This window comes from Barbus barbus (genome assembly GCF_936440315.1).
Source record: "Barbus barbus genome assembly, chromosome: 15".
NCBI classification, from domain to species: domain Eukaryota; kingdom Metazoa; phylum Chordata; class Actinopteri; order Cypriniformes; family Cyprinidae; genus Barbus; species Barbus barbus.
In genome coordinates, this window is record NC_136743.1 from 22,915,535 (window position 1) to 22,936,501 (window position 20,967).

Genomic DNA, 20,967 nt, shown 5'->3' on the forward strand with positions numbered 1-20,967 from the left:
AGGTCATGGCCACTTCTGAAGCAGAAAAAAAAAAAAAAAAAAAAAAAAACTTGTCTTAGTGTACAATCTTGAATAGCTGACCAAATGGTACCCAATTAATAGCCATTGATGTGTATATGTTTGCATGTCTGTTATTACATCAGTGGAGCACTAGTCTGCACCTGGTCGAAGAATATAGCAGGAGATTGTTGAGGCGGAGATAAACTGAAAGGCTACTGTGTTGCAGAGATGGGCAGCAGGAAGTTGATGGCAGCATACTAAGCAATGAAGTGGTGCATTTTAGGGTTTGCTACCTAATTCTGAACTCTAAACCAACTATATATATAGGCTATTTGTTGGGTACCATTGGGTCAGCTATTCAAGATTGTACACAAGGGCAAGGCGTGATTTTTTTTCCTGCTTCATATTACTTATATAAAAGCTGTAAGTATATATATCAAATGTATTTCTGAGACTTATTTCTATACTGCAGCACACCTTTCTGTTCACCAGTGTTTTATTAAGCAAAGTCCCTTTAACCAAACAAATCTAAAATGTTTTTATTTAAATTAGCATAAAAAGCATGAAAAAAAAACCTACATTTCCATGTGATACAATCGAAAATCTCAAAAAGATATATTTTTTTACAACACAATGATACAATACAGCCACTAATGCTTTCAAACAGATGAAAATAAGCACTTTATAAAAAATATCTCTCTACATTGTAACATAATGAACAGTGTTTGCCATACAGAACACAATGACATGAATCTGTACGTCACTTTACATCCACATCTTGTTCTGGGAGACCTTTCTTTGAACTCGGTCATTGGCGTTATGGGTTTAATGGGTGTGTTTACTTTTGGTAGGGAGTGTTTAAGGAAGTCATATGAGGGAGGATCAACTGGAGAGAAAAAAAACATACGTAACTGTACAGTACGCTGACAGTTTTTCTTCCTTGATTTGTAATTACAAAATCAAAGGGGAAAACAATGACCTCAGCTACATAATACATAAACAACTTCTGCATAATTAAAAGAAATTACCTTGTTTACCTTTCCCCCCAATGTATTGGTCCTTGCAAACACCAGTGCCTTTGCCTATCCACAATACGAGATACACTTCATAATTTCTCCCAGCACCCACAAGATGGTGTGCAACTCCGTTTTTCTACAGCTCGGCATAAGCGGATGTTTTAGACTGAACCTCAGCGGAACGGATTAAGCCAATAAATGAAAAAGGGACTAAATATTTATGAGGCTGTGTTTGAAATGACAGGCACCACACATGACACGCAAAAGCACATTGTTTGAACTTTTGAGACTCTTGTTGGACCCTGAAGAAAGGTGATGGCTACTCTTGAGCTTCTTTGCCAGTCATTTTGTAGATCTCTGTAGGTCCGTCCACATGTGTGATGGTGGTGGTCAACTGTATGTCTTCACCGCTGTTTCCAGCTTGATCAGCTATATGGAAAATGAGAACAGAGGGATATGTATCAGTGACTGATCAATACTTACACTAACATCATTATAACAGGGTAGAACCAACAGGAAACATAAATTTCAAGGTGATAACGTCTTCATAAAGAATTCAGAATAAACAAAAAAAATACCACAAAAGTCTTACAGCACAAGTCTGAACAAACATGTGTGATGCACTATAATTTTTCAATACTAAATTAAGATCCACTATGTTTGCAATCAGGTCAAGAACAAATGACCATAGTGTATATGTGCAATAACAATAAACACCATTTGGGAACAGAAAACCATAAAGAAAGTTTTAAGCATGACATCAAGATATTGATGGTTTTCATTAGACCAGCCCAAGTAGGAAGCCTGGCGTAGATTAGAGACACCCACTGCTGCCTGTAGGGTCCATTTCACCACAGGAGAGAAGGGGGAAAAAAAGCAGTAAAAATGGGAAAGCACTTTGGTCACAACCATTTCTAACCTATGCCATTATTACTGGCTATTAAAAAAAAAAAGTTTAAAAGTTTGGCATCAGTAAGTTTTTTAATGCTTTTTTAAAGTCTCTAATGCCCATCAAGGCCACATTTATTTGATCAAAAATACACTGAAAACAACAATATAAATGATATAATCAATTTTGTAATATTATTTTTATTTTAAGATATTTTAAAATGCTGTGCAGCCATTATTCCAGTATTCAGTGTCACATAAACCTTCAGAAAACATTCTAATATGCAGATTTAGAATAACAGAAATCTTTGTGTAAAATTATAAATGTTGAAGCAGCAATTTTTGATCAACTGAATGCATCCATGCTAAATAAAAAATATTGATATCTATAAATAAAAAGTAAATATTACTGAATATTACTGTAAAGTCATACAGATTTCCGGCTCATAAATTTACTCAAATTATTATAACAGGAGAATTTAGGAAGGATATGACCACTGACAATTTAAACAATTTACTACCAATTTGTCTATTAGACAGAGCTGAGACTGACACTTGTTACCTCTTTGCATCACGCACTAAAAAAATAAAAAATAAATTAACCCATAAAACAAAGCCTGAAACATTGAAGTAATGTTTGAAGATCTCTGGAATGCCTATTCTAATATAACAATAAACACCATACAGGGATTGAAAACCATAAAGTTTCAAGCATGACATCAAGATGGTTTTCATTAGACCAGCCCAAGTAGGAAGCCTGGCCTAGATTAGAGACAACGATTGCCGCCAGAGGCAAAAATATTATGCAGCACAAACGTTTTCAACACTGATAATACTCCAAAAGAAGAAAAAAAAAAACAAGCCCCACCCTTTCATGGCATCAAGATGTGCTTGTCTTAAAACAAACTAAATACGAGGAGACACCATGTGTAACATGGTACTAAGTGAATGTCCTTACAGTACTGCAGGTACTGATTTATCTTGTGCTGCAGACATGAAACAACACCGTCTGACTATTGAGACATCTTTTTGAGACAACGTGTGCATTTCAAATCAGCACAATAAAAAACATTTGAGTTTTACACATTAATTTCTCATGATTCATGGGAAAAACTGAGCAGTTTTGAGAGTGCCTCAAAATGTAGTCTCAGTTTGTCTGTAAACCAAATAACTCTAATGCTAACAATACAATGCTCAACATTTATGCAACATTCTGTGCCAAACCTCAAATTTGACCATTTATTTATAAACTATTGATTAGAAGACAGCCGTCAATCAAATAACTGTCTAGTGATTCACTGCTTGCATCAGGAACACAACTCTTGATATCACCATAGGGCACAGCAGAATAAAACCTGTTCAACAGGTCCTTGTATGTGAACTCGCACATTCTTGTACAGTGTTAATTTGTATGCATTTACAGCTATCTGGCAGACAAAAAAAAAAAATTGCCTTATTTTTTGGATCATTAGCAGTAACCATTCTAGCACATCAAATGGCCAGCTCTGAAAAAAAAAAAGATAATATAATATAAATGCAATAATATAATATATGTCATTCATGTAAAAAATGCAAATGATAATAATAATAATGTCTATTACAACAATCATACTGTAAATAGAATATCTTTTACTAGCTATTGAAGTCAGGGGGTCACCTCTGGCTACAGAGTCTGAATCAAATGTTGATGCTACTGTAGATTAGGCCAGATTAGTACAAGTCAAAAATTTATTTGACAGAATAAAATAATTGAAGGATTGTGATCAGTGTCCATAATGTCCATTCCATGATGATTGGTGAGGTGCTTGTAGCTGGACCGTCCTTGATGTTGGTTGATAAAGGCTTATAATGCATAATGACCTATTATATGCAGCATGTCTGCATAGAAGCTTTACCGTTAGAGTTACAGGTGTCATACAAATTATTTACAATTTTACTGTCCAAGTGTCTCACCGCTTGATTGCTCATCCCCATAACGCTTGTGAGACGGTGCATAGAGAAACATGAGGGCAAATACATAGAGGTTCCACATGCCATAGATTCCAGTGAAGAAGGCGCTGTTCACCTGAACCGTGTAGCCACCCCAGTGCCAGTGTCCCTCATTCACCTGTTAACACACAACGAAAACCATATAAATTAATCAATATACGATGACATATCATGAAGAAACTGACTTAGCTGATAACTAATCCATACCTGGCTAATGATGAAGAAGATGACAGTCATTGCAGCACATGCTAATGTGACCAACATCAGGAACTTGAAGCGGAAGATGAGGCCCTACATGAGAGAAAAAAATATTCAAGAAATACTGAAGTGTTTCATGGTTTCCACAAAAATATTATGCAGCACAACCGTTTTCAACACTGATAATACCAAATGTTTCTTGAGCACTGTAAGGCTGTAAGAATCTCAGGAACTTTGATCTCCTGAGATAGACAATTCAAACACAATTTGAGTAAAATATCAAAGTAAACTGTTAAATAGAATAATCAAGTGTCAGAATACTAATAAATAAAAATGGACAAACAACCAATTTGCATTTTAACAAAAATTGGAGATTATAGTAAAATGGAGTCCGAATAGTTTAATTGAAACCAAGTTGGCACACAAAAAAGACTGAACACACAAGAACCACAAACCAACAAATCTTACCAACCATGAAAGTGCATTTAAATATATCTAGCAGCAACATTTGGGGCGTTAGAATTCGTAATAAATCAGCAGTCGGTATAGGATCATAAACTACCTTTTTAGCAAATTTCTAAACTTGTACAAATTTCTTTGGGGTTTTCCGAAAGCTCATTAGTCATACAAATGCTAACATTATCTAGGTTACACATTACCTCATAGTGCAGTCGACGAGCCTTTGTCATAGCAGGTAAGGATGACCTTTTCCCACTGATGTTTCTGAACACTTGGAACACCATGAAGCACAGGAACAGGAAGTAGAGACATGCGCAGATTCCTGCTACAATGATGAAGGCCATCTGCACCAATCTCAGTTAAAGTAATAACTTAACACAAAGCATATGACTACACTATACCACAGAAGTATAGAAATCAGCAACAATATGGCTGAGATATTTTTGTGTGGATCATTATTTTCTCTTAAAGCCTTTAGTACATGTTTGGTCCGAACATGTTGCACAAAGACGACGCATGATTTTCATGCTTGAATGAACAGAGCAAGGATTTGACCATCAGTTGCCATTCTGAAGGCCTTTAATTAACATCTGTACCAACATCCCACAGTCAAAAGGATACAGCAAGCTCTGTCCCAACATCTGATGCCCAGATACTGTAGAAGGGGTTCTTCAGCTGTACTCCTCTATGAAGAAAACAAATACAATGCATTTTTTATTAAGAAGAACCCAGCAGTACTAAGGTCTAAAGAACTAGAGTTAAATGGAAACTAAAGTGGAGTTACTTCATGCCAAGAATGAGGGTAGTTCAGCATTGGCTCACCTTTCACACATATCAAAAATGAACAGGCAGAAGGAGCCAAAGACAATGGGTCCAACCTGCTTCCAGTACACAGAAAAACGGTTTCTCTCAGTCTGGTCCTTGAGGGAAAAAAACAAAAATGCATTATAGTAATAAACTATATAAAATTGTAAGTATGGCAATCAATTCAGTAGCTCGTTTTACTATAAGTTAGTTTAGTCTAACAAAAAACTGCAAAGTGGTTCTGCACCAAATCCAAACGCTCCCTTGGTATTCCACTCTTTGGACAAACAGGAAAGTGGCTCTTACCATGAGATGTTCTCCACAGAAGATGATCCAGAAAGAAAGCAGCATTGCGTAGAAGATGCCCTGACGGATGTCACCAAACAGCAGCATCCAGGTCCAGTTGAAACCCACTGAGAACCATTCAACTGGGATATTGATGAATGTCATGGAGATTCCCAGAGCAAAGATAATCCTAAAAGAACACAAAGCGTACAGAGATATGATCATTATCAATATACCAGTAAAGATCACTTTTTTAACCAATGTATGATAGAACCAAGACAAAGTCAAACAAATTTGGCTCCAGGTCAGCTTAAATTTTTTCTAGTGTTCAAACGCAAGCATGCTGGGACAAGCTAATTTGGTGAGACTGAGATGGGGTGTAGAATGTGACTTCAAACACATGAATCACATTCCAGCCTGCCCAATCAGGACAGAAAGAGACCATATTGTGTTGGAATGCCGGGAATGTTCCATGAGTTCAACTCTGGTGAGGGTACGAAGGTGCATTTTTTACTGGCAATGTGAACAATGCAGCATTTCAGCTACCAAAGAGTAAAATTGCAATATGAAATGACAAGACAGTCCACAATAAAGAAAGAAAAAAAAAATCTTTTAAAACATTAGTTTAGAACACATGTACCAAGTTCTTAGAAATCTCACTGTATTCATATTGGCTTCATATGGTTTTATAGCATTTTCAAAAAAAGGTAAAAGGGTAAATTCACCCAAAAATTAAAATCCTGTCATTATTTCCTCACCCACATGTCGTTCCAAACCCATAAGACCTTCATTCATCTTCGGAACACAAATTAAGATATTTTTGATCAACTCTTGAGAGCTCTCTGACCCTCCATAGACAGCAATGCAACTGCAATGTTCCCAGGTCCAGAAACGTAGCAAGTAAAATAGCGCAACCGTAATTTTAAAAAGCTACGAGAATACTATTTGTGCGCAAAAAAAAAACAATAACAATTTATTCAACAATTCTTCTCCCCGAGTTACTGTATTCCGCCATTTTGGAGAGTACCTCAGAACATAATCAATGTAATCAGCATTGTTTACGTTTAGTAGAAAGTGCGCGCATGCTGAACATAATCAAAGCTGATCATGTTCAGTGAAAGAGCGTGCATGCCGAACGTAAACAACACTGATTATGTTGATTACGTTCTGGGATACTCTCCAAAATGGCAGATAAAATGATAAAATTTTATCAAATAAAATTAAAAATCATAAAATTACGGTTGAACCACTAATGTCACATGGACTCTTTTACCAATGTCCTTACTATGTTTCTGGACCTGGGACAGAGAGCTCTCAAATTTTATAAAAAAATATCTTAAATTGTGTTCTGAAGATGAACGAAGGTCTTACGGGTTTGAAACAATATGAAGGCAAGTAATTAATGACAGAATTTTCATTTTTGGGTGAATTAACCCTTTAAAGCAATAATAGATGTTACTATTTTTAAGTTTTTAGATGCATTTTTTCAGGTGCTTTTTAATGTAAAAGAAGAAATTAATACTCCTTTCAGTAAAGATAAATTAAATAGACACTTTTTATTTAAAGAATCCTGAAACAAAATATCAAGGTTTTCACAAAAATATTAAGCAGCACTTAAGAAATGTTGAAGACTGGAGTAACGGCAGCTAAAATTTTTTTACTTTGTCTGATATTTCACCATTATAATTTTAATTACTACATGAAATGTAAGTCACTGTATGTATGAAGTGCATTTAGGCCTATATATTTTTGAAAGAGCTCTTAAACACACAAGGGCACAAAAAGTTAGCTGTGAATAGCAAGAATGCAAGATCATCCATGCGCACATCCATGACGTCAACTAAAATAAGCTGCTCCCTAGAGACGTGTAACTCACACACTCAAAGCGTCTTTGCCAGTTCCACTGGCATGAAGCAGCATTCTGGCATCATTCCAATAAGAAAGCCAGTGGGAGCCCATGTCACATTTCTTAGCTCCCTCAGAAATGTAAAAAAGGGTTCCAGTTCCCATCTTGACACTCCAGTAAAAAAAGCATGCTATGCAAAAGCTTTTACAACATAAAAAAAGTATTAGCCTTCCTGCAAGATGCGCAAAGTACAACTGCTTGAGAGCTTCCTGTCTTCTGGGACCTCTGTGCAAAGGCAGTGCATTTGAGAGATGGATGGTTGGTGCACGTATTTAGTTTGCAAAGAAGAAACTAAATGAAAATTTAAATGAAATTAAATGAACTTATGAAAAAGATTTCTTCAGGAAATATTAACGGAAATTGATATTTCCTGAAGAAATCTTTTTCATCAGGAAATATACATTTTCATTAATATCAGATCTTAGCCATCTGACTGAAATAGTGTCATATCAAACTGTTCACAATGCAATATATTTTGTATAGGCCTAGAGAAATTGATTGTTAGATACATTCCTGTAGCTCAAACCGCTGAGCGCCATGCTAGCAACAAGATCCTGGGTTCGATTCTTAGGGAATACATGAACGAATGAACTGATAAAATGCATAGCTTAAATGCAATTAAGGTTGCTTTGCATACAAGAGTCTATGATATGCTTGAATGTAAAAAAAAATTTAGATGAAAACGTTTCACCATTCTGATTCCTTCATTACATTTAAAAGTGTTTTCAAAGTCGATTTTAGTGTTTTTCTAAGGCAAACATCACTATTACTGTTACTTATTTCTCAGAATTGCAACTTTTCTGCATGCTGTAGACATAGTTGATATCTAAAATGGTTCAGACATACACTGTCCCATATATCCCAGAGATATAAACTGAAGGAGGGTCCTGACTCTATATTCTGGTCTAGAAATATTGCTCAGAGACTTGGGGGAGGACTCATAACCCCTCTTTCTTATAAGCTTTTCTTTCAGCCAAATAGCAACACCCTGGCAACCCCCTTACAAAAAAATGTCACTACAATAATGTTTCCTATGGTCAAAACAGTGCAAGGATCTAAATTATCCTGCCTTTCTTCATTCTATTGAACAGTAAACTAATAAAACCAGAAAGAACTGACTATGTTACCTTTTGGGTGACATTCACACTGCCAGTTGGAATTTCAACTGCATTTACACACAGATGTGATTCTCAAAATGTCCTATTCACACAACAGCTTACATATACTCATATACTCTGTATAAACGTGCAACTGAAGACAAGCCCGTATTCTCTTTGTGACTACTATCTGTAATCATAGCAACAGCAACTAAAGTAAATATCAAATAAGGTGGCATCCAAAAACTATTTGTCTTATCACATTTGACACAACAAAAGTTCCATTGAGGCTAAATCTATTCTGAAAAATCTTAAGGCAGATTTATACCTCAGTAAAGAGTGGAGCATTTGCGATGCATGCATACCACAAAATTGATAGGACAGGATCTAAAATTTCAGATGACACACTACTCATATCTGCTTTTCTGTAAGTTACAGAAACTATGAACCGAAAAAAGAAAACCCATGCTAGAAGTGACAAGTAGTTGTCCAGTATTGTTCTGTTCGCACAGCAGGGCTTTGCTTAAAATACAGATCTGAGTCATGAAAGTTCACTGATGTGAGTTCAGTTATAGAATAGGGCTGTCAATCCCATAAGTAGCCAAACAGTCTGAACGTAACCGTATTAAGGACTCAAATACAGTAAAATTGCTGTTGTGTGGCTGTGGCCTTGATCTAGCAGACCAGTTGAAAGAAGTGACAGATAACAATCTTACTTTTCCAGGAGAACAGGTGGCCTGGTCATCTGGGTGATTCTCCTCCAGTACCAGATCATGATAATGAGGACGCTGGGAGTAAGGAACGTCTTCATGGCAAACCAAACCTTGGTGAAGCCCCCATTTTGATGAATGCTCTAGAAAGTTACATTGAGAGGGAAATTACAGTGACATCACAAGATCCACATTAAGAGCACTTAATTGATGGGTATGGTTGTTTGCTGAGAGACAAATAAGAGGAGTAAGCCAAACAGAAGGGAAGATTAAGAGGTGATGCAATCCAGATATGTTCAGTCCACTGACATTTGTATAACCATTGCCCTGTCCAGAAGTGTGTGCCAATTATAACAAGCCGAGACTGGGCCAAAATCCTCCCATGCAAACAAAGCTCAAACAAAACTGCTTGTATTACTCCGAGTAAACAAGCATCCTATGATTATAGTTAATCAAAGTCACAGCACACATTCTGTATTGTCTGAAGACTTACCACTAGACGGATGTCTTTGATTTCTCCAATCCCAATGTTGACTTTTTTGCGTTCATTAACAGGTAGTCGGATATTGAGAAGATAGTACTTATGGGCCACACTGCCAACCTCCATAAAGGGCAACAGGTCACAATCATAGTAGCGCCCCTCGTTCTCATAAGTCTGACAAGAAAAAGAGATTCTGGTGAGGTTTTGAACATTTTAAAAGAAAACAAAGCTGAATACAGAGCTATTCAAGGTACAATGCACTTGTTCCCTATATGTGACCCTGGACCACAAAACCAGTCTCAAGTCGCTGGGGTATATTTGTAACAATAGCCAAAAATACATTGTATGGGTCAAAATAATTGTATGCCAAAAATTATTAGGACATTAAGTAAAGATTGTGTTCCATGAAGATTTTGTAAATTTCCTACCGTAAATATATCAAAACTTAATTTTTGATTTGATTTAAGAACTTCATTTGGACAACTTTTAAGGTGATTTTCTCAATATTAATATTTTTTGCACCCTCAGATTCCAGATTTTCAAATAGTTGTATCTAACAAACCGTACATCAATGGACAGTTTATTTATTCAGCTTTCAGGTGATGTATAAATCCCAATTTTGAAAAATTTACCCTTATGACTGGTTATGAAGTCTCTGCCCTACCTTGAAAAATGGCCTTAACACCATCATTAAGGGGTGTTTTTGGATTCGTTATGGGTCAGAAATAACTTGCATGCTTACCTTTGTTGCAGTGAAATTGCAGCTCAGTTTGCGATGCTCTATAGAATGGGCCATCTCAGTCCACTCACTCAGAGTGCTGTCTCTGTAGGCCAGACCAACATCCATGGTGACCAATGCTCCATTGTCTACACACCAAAGAACACACATAATTCAGTCTGATATATTAGAAAGATAGTGCACTATAACCAGTAACAGTTGCTGCATTATAATAACTGCTGTTTTCTTCTTAACTGCTTATCTTCTTTAAAATCTTTGTAAATAACCGTATTTGTCGACTGACTGACGATTCTGATCTCCAGTCTTTTTTTAAACAACCACATTGATTCCGATAGCCTTTTTTTTTTTCTTTAAGTATGAGACAAGAATGAATGAAAAAGTACATAAAATGTTTTTGATCTATTACTGTCTGAAGTGGCCTTGAAAAAAATAACTGTAGCCATTTGGAATTGATCACGATCCAAGCAAAGATGCCAGCTACATGTACCATGCGAAGCTATTTTTATAGAGCTCATTCCTGTTTACAGACTTTGTTATATTACACAAATTACATTTTGGGAAATGACTGCAATGCATTTTGTTTGTGAATGTAGAAAACAGTTGGGAAGAAACTGCATGTGTATCAGAATATTAGATCTGTGAAACAGCGCATCTTGGAAATAACGTTATCATGCTACAGAGGTCTTAGAATACAATGCACCTACTGACCACTTTACTTTTTAACCACCATTCAATTTTTCTGGCATTTGGATTTTGACAACACTCCAAAAAAAATTTACCTTCTGTGCTTTATGGGGGGTGGGGGGGGGGGGGTCGCATAACACGCAACAACAAGAGGGTGAGTAAATGATCATTGCAGGTAATTTTTGAGTGAACTATCTCTTCAAAACCTTGTCATCTGGGAAATTAAATGAGCACCTGCTGACTGAAGAACAATATTGGACTTTTATGGACAAGGCCAAATGCAGACATGTGAAATGACAGCTTTATGACATCCCATAGTATTCTCATGAATAACTCTTTTGTCATCACAGCGTGGCTAAAAGTAGCTCAAGGTAACCTAGGAGTCATTTTATCTATGGACACCCTATTCGAGACAATCATAATCTCACACACACCTGTTTCAACACATCAGCAGGCATATATATATATATCGGAAAGTAATTATTCACCAATATATATAGGTGTTTGATACAATAGAAAAATAGAACTCAATATTTGGTACAGAAACATTAGTTTACAATTACAGTGTGTGTGTGTGTATATATATATATATATATATATATATATATATATATATATATACACATATACACACACACACACAGTGGGGGAAATAAGTATTTGATACACTGCCGATTTTTCAAGTTTTCCCACTTACAAAGAATGGAGAGATCTGTAATATTCATCGTAGGTACACCTCAACCGCGAGAGACGGAATATTTTAAAAAAATCCAGAAAATCACATTGTATGATTTTTGAATAATTAATTTCCATTTTATTGCATGAAATATGTATTTGATCCCCTACCAACCAGCAAGAATTCTGGCTGTCACCGACCTGTTAGTTTGTCTTTAAGAAAGCCCTCCTATCCTCCACTCATTACCTGTATTAATTGCACCTGTTTGAACTCGTTACCTGTATAAAAGACACCTGTTCACACACTCAATCAGTCAGACTCCAACCTCTCCACTATGGGCAAGACTGAAGAGCTGTCTAAGGACAAAATTGTAGACCTGCACAAGGCTGGGATGGGCTACAGGACAATAGGCAAACAGCTTGGTGAGAAGGCAACAAAAAGAAGTGCTCCAAAAACTTCTGGTAGATGGCTGCATTGACTTTGGACTTGATAAAACGCAATGGACCAACACCAGCAGACGTCATGGCACCCCAAAATCAAATCATCTCTGACTTCGTAAACTTTACACTGGACTTCAAGCAGCTTGTAATCTGTGCCTCTTCAGTCTTCTTCCAGACTCCAGACCTTGATTTCCAAATTAAATGCAAAATTTACTTTTATCTGAAAAGAGGACTTTGGACCACTGAGCAACAGTCCAGTTATTTTTCTCCTTAGCCCAGGTAAGATGCTTCTGACATTGTTTCTGTTTCAGAAGTGGCTTGGTAGCCCTTTTCCTGAAGACGTCTGAGCATGGTGACTCTTGATGTACTGACTCCAGCTTCAGTCCACTCCTGTGAAGCTCTCCCAAGTGTTTGATTCAGCTTTGCTTGACAGTATTCAAGATTGCGGTCATCCCTGTTAGCTTGTGCACCTTTTCCTATCCAATTTCTTCCTTCCAGTCAACTTTGCATTTAATATGCTTTGATACAGCACTCTGTGAACAGCCACACCTTTCAGTAACGACCCTCTGTGACTTACCCTCTTTGTGGAGGGCGTCAATGATTGTCTTCTGGGCCATTGCCAAGTCAGCAGTCTTCCCCATTATTGTGGTTTCAAAGAACAACAGATACCCAGAATTTATACTGTAGGGATGGTCATTTATTGAAACCCAAATGTAAATATTCTAATATTTTGAGATACTGGATTTTTGACTTTCTTGAGCTGTAAGCTCTAATCATCAAAATTAAAACACAACTTTTGAAATATTTTACTGTAATATTTTTACATGTAATGAATCTAAAATAAATGAAAGTTTCACTTTTTGAAATAAGTTACAGGAAAAAAAAAAAAGAACTTTCACGATATTGTGTGTGTGTGTGTGCATATGAATGATCAAATTCACATAGACTCACAAAAAACAGGTTAAACTTTGCATGAGGGATTGTCCAAGTATTACAGAGTCATGTGGTGTGAAACTCCTGAGCTTTGGGAAAGCAGGCGGTATCTGGGAAAGGGGCCGGTGGTTTAGATCGCTTTGCACAGCCTTGGGAGTTCCACTTCACTTCTCTAAAGAGATCCTTGTGTTATGAAACAAGCTGGAGAGCACTAAAGAGAATTCCTGCACATGGAAGGCTGAGCTTTATGGGGGGAGGGGCAGGAGGAACAGAGAGGGAGAGAGCGGCAGACATTATTAGCCCAATCCTCTCTCCTCCAGTGTGTCTGCAGTGGCCCCCACCTACGAGCGGCTGTGCCAAAGAGCTTTGAATGTCAGCTTAGCACACACAAACATTCCGCCCGGGCGCAGCACACATCACCCCAGCGACTAAGCCATTTCAACAGCTGTGTTATTGCTGGAGACTGGCCAAACTGTGCTGCTTGGGCCAGAGAGACAAGAAAGAGAGAACCAACGGCACTCCACTGAATATGAGACAGAGGGACTGGTGATCCTGGTGATGGTAATGTGATCTATTACAGTAGCCTGAAAATGTAGATATACAGGGATTCTGTAAATGCCTTGTGAGCAGAATTACACCATTTTACATTTTCAGAAAGGAAGGAAAGGAATGTGAACTGCAATTCAAATTTGCATATTTCTGTTTAGCCAGCATTTTCTAGCCTCAGATATTTAAATGACAGTTTGTTTTAGAAAATATTACAAACAACAAAACTTGGCACCGTGACATGCAATTCTGATGATGTCACCCAACAGTGCTGGCACCAAGTTGGTTGGCCAAAGCCTACAGAATCTGTGCTGTGGAGAGAGGAGCAATGTAGTATAAAGTACTGATTGATTTGGATATTTATTTAAAGGGGACATAACACACACAGTTTCACCCAATCTCATGTTAATCTTGAGTACCTATAGAGTAGTACTGCATCCTTAATATCTCCAAAAAGTCTTTAGTTTTATCATATTTATAAAAGAGAGCGAGAGCTTTACGATTCTCTCCGAAAAAAGCCGAGCTCCTGGATGCGGCGCGCTGTGACGAGCACTTGCGCCGATCACCAACAACACGCAGACATTTGATGCCGACATTTGATGCATCTGCAATTCTGAATCATGACCGGGATCTTTTATAGCTGGGACTGCTTCATCTTTCAGTATTAAACGATGTGCAAATCCAGCGTCGAACTGGGCCTTGTTTATAAAACGTTCGTCAACAAACACTTGAGAAACTCAATTTCTGCCCCGAAAAACAAACCGCATCCACTGTTCACGTAACGCTGGGTTCTTCTGGGAAGCTGAACAAGGTTATATTTCCCTCACAACCAAAAACACACTTCTTTAGAGACATCCTTACTGAGCGAGTCCCGTGCAGTGGTGCCGAATGAAGCACATTGATGGGCGCGCTCTCGCTCTGGTCGATGTCTGCACGGGCGCGTTTTTCCGGGAGAAATGCCCATATAAGGAGTTCCACCGTCGTTTAGGTCAACAAGAGCCACGATCGAAAAAAACTCAAACTTGTACGTGCCCGGAAGTGAGATTTTTGGCACAGAAATACTCTGTTATACGTCCAAATAGTTTTTTGAAACTTTGTCCATGCTTAGCATGAGAATCCAAGTCTTTTAACAGTGTAAACAACTCTGAATGCATAAAACAGCATTGTATCCCCCCTTTAATGTATTAAAACTAATGTGGTTGCCTTAACCAGAACAAGCAAGGTAAAAAAAATAGTTTTACTTCTAAATTATATACTACTAGTGAGGAAAAGTTGAGTAATCTAAAGAATTTAGACAAGGGTTATGATGGGTTTATGCCACAATATACATAACTGTTGAAAAGTTTTAATTAATTCTCTTATGCTAACCAAGGCTGTATTTAATCGACCAGAAAAATAGTAATATTGCAAAATATTGCTTCAATTTAAAATAACCATATTCTAATGTAATTTGTTTTAATAGATTTTAATATTTGAATTTATTGCTGGGACGGCAAAGAGGAATTTTCAGCAGCCATTACTCCAGTCTTCAGTGTCACATAATTCTTCAGAAATTAATTTGCTGATTTAATGCGCAAAAAAACATTTATCATTATTTTCCATGTTGAAAACTGGTGTGCTTATTAATAATTATGTGGAAACTGACATTTTTTCTAAATCTTTTTGCAACATTTTAAGTCTTTACTGTCTCTTTTGATCAATTTAATGCATCCTTGCTGAATAAAAGTATTATCATTTTTCATCTTACTGATTCCATTGAACGGTAGCGCATCGTATCTTAAACTCTAGTTTAATACAAATTTCATTGAAAGGATGCACCAAAAGTAAATTTATCAAAAACTTCCATAATTCCAAATGTATGACTGAGCAAAATTACAATTAGGTAGATCATTTTTCTTTTTATATGATTTCACTTCATATGATTAAAAACATTTAACTTTTAAATCAGAGACTGTAAATATGCATTCGTTTATAGTGCTCTTATTTACAATGCACCAATCAAAAATCTGTGTTTAAATACCTTTTTAAGCAATGTGTCAAAATTACTATTTTACATTTTGAGTGGTAAATGAACCAGAAAAGAGAGATTTGATAACATAAAATCTGTTTATAAATTTGCTTTCAATTCACTAATGTGAAGTGTTGGGGCAAGTTACTTTTAAAAGTAATGCATAACAATATTGCATTACTCTCTAAAAGAGTTACTTTACATTTTGTTACTTTTTTTTCTCATCTTTGCTGGGCTTGCTTGCTTTTATTTATTTATTTTTAAAATAAAAAGTTCTATTTTGGGCATATGTAAAAGCACTTTCACACCAAAAGCGAAATGAATAAGCCTCAGGCTGAAAGAAATGTAAATTCACATCTTTCAGCTGTACTGCCATTGTGGATTGCATGAATAAAAACATGCAGGAGAAGAAACACTCTTTAGCAATTAACAAAAAAGAAACACAAATGTTATGTTTATCTAAAGTAATATTTGCTTATTAGTATGGTTGAATTGGATCATCTAAGGTCAGCAGCAAAGACGCTATATTAATGTTATTTAACATATGTAATTATTTTAAGTTTGCATTATATTCTGAGTTTGCATTTCACTGTATTCATTCATTTTGAGAAATACTGAATCAGTTTTTTGAGCTGAGTAAATGTTCACATTTAGTCTAGGACTACAGTAAACATCATGTTTACACACACACACAACACCTCTGCACTTACTCCCGATTTCTCTCAACGTGGGGACAGGAGAGCTGTCAGTCAATAAATGGGAAAAGAAATTGACTGGTGTTGCTTGAAAAAAAAAAAAAAATCAGGTATTTAATATTAATGCATTACTTTCCTAGTTACTTAAAGTAATCTGATATAACTCATGTTACTTGTAATGCATTACCCCAACACTGCCACTGTGCCAACTGTAATTAAGAAGTAACATGAAGACACCTCTCTCTCACTGTGCAATATGTTACTTTTTCACTGTGAAATGCTGAGTGCCAAATGAATTCCTGAGAAGACCTCATCAGTAAGACTGTTGACACTGTGAGGTCTTGCTCGGAGATCAAAATACACAGAAAAACTGCTGGCAGAAGATCACACAAGACTTACGGTAAACGCATAACATCTGGTTGAGGATGATCTTCTAGGTGAGCATGTTCCAGATTGTGCTACAAAATCCTGAACTGTACAAAAATGGTTTATTCAAGTCTTAATAATGCAAAGATCTGCAGTAAAGACACTTGAAAATGCTGTGCCAAACAGGTAAAAAAAAAAAAAAAAAACATTCTTTTTTTTCCTACTTTATGCACAAGCACGTGCTTCAGGGTGGGGTATATAACAACAAGACCATGGTAGCTTCCACACTAGCACTAGTCAATGTGTTAAGGAACCAAAAAACCCCTCCAACATTTCTCAAGACTTGAATAGCCAGCAAAGGTGCTCCTGCTGCTAGAAGGAGCAGACGTTCCGATCACTTTGCCAGACTGCTCTACCTCGACAATGGCTCTTCATTAGTGGCCAGTGTTATCCGCTTAATCCTGTCTTTGAAAGGACAGACTTGGAGCCATTCCAGATCCCCACCCTCCCACGGCCAGATGATTTTAAATGGCAACAGTACTATGCAGGTCCACACGGCCGGAACCCATCAGGTTCAAACAAAGACACATTAACTTGACAAATCAAGAAAAACTGTGAAAAGGAACCCGATTTAAATACAAAATGGTGATGGAATGTAACCGTATAATGAGATAAAACATTATTGGAGATTTGATTTGTTGATTTGTGTCTCTTAATTCTCAAATGGCAATCAAACCAGATGGGAGGACTACATTCCTATTTATTATCCTCCAATTGTCTGTGTTAAAGCCTTGAGCAGTCCCCCCCCTACCTGCATGCTGACTTAATCCTCATTGAGGTCCTTCAGGCTCCAACCACAACAGTGAGAAAACAGGCCATCCATCATTGTTAGTCCTCTCACAGCATGTGAGAAATCCAATCTACTTTTGAGTGAATAGAATGGGAAATTCCTCTGGGTGTTCATGTGTCCCCACCTACACTTTCGACACTAGCAATGTTCATATAAGCTTATAAACCATATAGTGATGTCATGTTTGGGGGGGGGGGGGGGGGGGGGTGCACATTACAAGGAGGTGCACATTACAACCTCAAAAACATACAATAACACTTTTTTTTTTACTCACCAATCTGGTTTTGCATTTTGAAGGCAATGTCAAACTGGAGGATAACCAACATGAACTGGAACCAGGCACTCATCTCTCTGTTGGGCAGTGGAATGTGGACTGCAAACACAATGTTGTTGGCCTCGATTCTCTTGGCCATGGCCTCATCAAAGTCTCTGATCTTGCTGCATTGGTCGGGGCCCCATGGCATGAACCACTTGGAGCCCTTATGATGGGTCTTCACAGTGTCCACACACTTGGTGGCCAGGTAATGGACGGCAGTGGTGGGGCTCGGAGCTACAGAAATATATTTGAATATCGGTTTAAGAATACTGATAAAGAGCTGATAAAATGTAAAAACTGTAACTTGAATGCAATGCAAGTCGCTTTGGATAAAAGCGTCTGCTAAATGCATAAATGTAAATGTAAGAATAGCTTGGGAATAAAGAATAACGTATTGATTCACATATTTTGCACATAACTCCATAGACAGGACATAAGCAAAATCTCTCATATTTATTTTATAGGACTACAAAAAATAGATTTTTTTTTTAATCAGAGAGCATAGAATTTTACTTTAAAAAATAAATGTATTTTTATACATATTTTATACATTTTAAAAAGTTATAGAAATTCTTACATAAATTGTTAACAGCTGGTTTTAAAAATTGAAATTCATACTTTAAAAAAAGCTAAAAATGCAGATAAACGGAGCAGTAAAATACTTCCCTGCAAGAACACATTAAATTGATTAAAAAGTGACATTAAAGATAATGGCTGCTGAAAATTCAGCTTTACCATCACCGAAAGAAATTACATTTTACTTTATAAACAGAAAACAGTTATTTTAAATTGTAATAATATTTTGCAGTATTACTGTTTTAGTGTATTTTGGTGAGCATAAATGAGCATAATTTTTTTTTTTTTTTTAAAGAGAAATAAAAAACCACCTTACTGACCCCAAACTTTTGAATGGCATATATACACATGAAACACAAATGTCTAGACCATGAATACAAGACTCACAAAGTGACTCTCTGACATACCCTTACTAAGAGGGGGTCATTAGCATGAGAAAGTATGAACAGGCTTCCTCCACCATTCAGAAGGCTGGTCCCGGTAGTCTGTTAAGTATGAGTCAATAGAACCCTTCCTGGGTCATCAAGGACATCTAAAGCGTGCAAATGACCAGGAAGCGCAAGATAATGTGAAACAGCCTATAGCTTTAGGACACCGTTCAGGTTTAGTCTCTATTCCAGGAGTGTTTTTCAGTATTTCGTTCAATATAACAGAGTACAATTAAATTGTTTTAATAATATCTGAAAAGCTAATGGGTGGGCTTTTAAATTGCTCTGCTCACATCTGCTTGGTACAAACCTGTTTCTTTGAAATATACTAAACAAAATTAGCTGTACTAAACCTCTCTGAGTTTAATTATTCATTGACCCACAATCCTAGGAACAAACTCTCCTCAAAATACCACCACAAAATAATAGTCGCCTTTCGGCCCAGGGACCTCATGCCGTGTTTAAGATGTCCAATAACAGGGGAAGCAGCGCGCCTTTCTACTCAATTACCCTGGCTGCCACCAGCCACCAAACAAACACAAAGGAATCCTGCTTCATTAAATCAATCGCAGGCAAGAATAGCCAAAGCAAGCTAATTTATCACCATTCATCCCACATTCTGCAGGGGCCCAAGAAATGATTCCCTTCCTATCAAAATCAGAAGGAAGTCTGAGGTGGCAAAGAGGAAAAGTGGATGAGGAGGACAAAACAGTCTTTCCAGGTGGTGCCAAATAAAACAAGCTACTTGGAAATAAATATTCAAGCCTTAAGACAGAAGGGAATTTTTCATCGCCTCTGTAAAAACGGGAAAATCTGTTCAGATGTGAGATCAAAGAAAAGTTCTAGAGATGCACCTCGTTTAACCCTTTATTGGCTGATGAGAAGTAGAAAGACTGAATTTAACAACAGAATACAAGACTGGTACAAGTTAATTGACTGAAATTAGCAAATAAAGTTTGTAATATACAACATAGCCTACTTCATTGCTAACTTGGTCTTTTGTTTGTCGATAACATTTCTTAATGTAGGCTTCTAAGGTTTTCCCTGAATTTTATTAGTGTGTAATGGAAACATTAAGAACTATCTTTGAAGATTAATTAAAAGTTGTTTAAAATAAACTAAATAAATATGGAAGACATCAAAATATTATAATAAAACCTCAAGTTGGTTTAAACAAGCCTTTTTCCGTTTAGTTTTTCATAGCATTTTTCCGGGACCGGGGACAAACAAGAGACATCAAGGCGCAGAAGTAACGAGTAAAAATCAATGTCTGTCTGATCTGCTCTCAAACTTAAAGGCGGAACGCAGAAAGCAGCAGCACAAAGACTGCACCAGTCGACGGGGTGAAAATAAGCGCCCATCTTTGACACTAGCTACTGTAACAAAGCCATTCCGCAACTTTTCACTCCGTCCAAGAACGCAAAGAAGACTCTTTTTTTCACCTAATGTTGCACACCAGAACGAATGGCAACATACTGTGTAGTAAACTATCAAATCTAGGCGGATTTGTAAAAGTAGGTACTCACCAATCAGTCCTCCGACCATAAAGGAGAACGCTTGGAATAAAAGGAGAATTACTCCTACAATCACCAACTTTTTGGTGCTCATATTCTCAATAATTGCTCCAGCCATTTTCAAAGTGTCTCTGTTGTTAAGATTGAATGCAAAGAAACGAAAGTCACGGCATCCAGGTGGACCAGTGCGCTGTCCGAGATTGAGAGCGCGACACAGGCTGCGTCTCAAACCCTGCTGGACTGTCTGTGTTGCGCTCTTCCTAGGGAACTACAGGGAAAAGGGAATGAACACGTGACCCACCCTGCATGAGGAACTCGGGAGAGAAGAATGCACGTGACATCACACCAGACTCTTACCAGATG

General features: G+C 37.1%; 1 protein-coding gene across 1 annotated transcript; it reads right to left on the reverse strand.

Moving 5' to 3' along the window:
• Window positions 1-524: 524 nt before the first annotated feature.
• LOC306881233 (protein wntless homolog) lies at window positions 525-20,846 on the reverse strand. Its single transcript, XM_079435228.1, has 12 exons — window positions 20,617-20,846; window positions 18,045-18,320; window positions 10,576-10,700; window positions 9,846-10,007; window positions 9,359-9,495; window positions 5,661-5,829; window positions 5,373-5,470; window positions 5,172-5,235; window positions 4,751-4,894; window positions 4,101-4,184; window positions 3,858-4,011; window positions 525-1,445 (listed from the first exon to the last, which is right to left on the reverse strand). The coding sequence occupies exons 1-12, from the start codon at window positions 20,720-20,722 to the stop codon at window positions 1,336-1,338; spliced, it is 1,629 nt and encodes a 542-aa protein (XP_079291354.1). The 5' UTR covers window positions 20,723-20,846; the 3' UTR covers window positions 525-1,335.
• Between the last annotated feature and the right edge of the window lie 121 nt (window positions 20,847-20,967).

Coding starts and splice junctions, on each gene's coding strand:
- LOC306881233 (XM_079435228.1), bottom strand. CDS start 20,722: ATGGCTGGAGCAATTATTGAGAATATGAGCACCAAAAAGTTGGTGATT. Junction 18,321..20,616: donor TATGGTCGGAGGACTGATTG/GTGAGTACCTAC, acceptor ATATTTCTGTAG/CTCCGAGCCCCACCACTGCC. Junction 4,895..5,171: donor ATGTTGGGACAGAGCTTGCT/GTATCCTTTTGA, acceptor AGATTGGTGCAG/ATGGCCTTCATCATTGTAGC.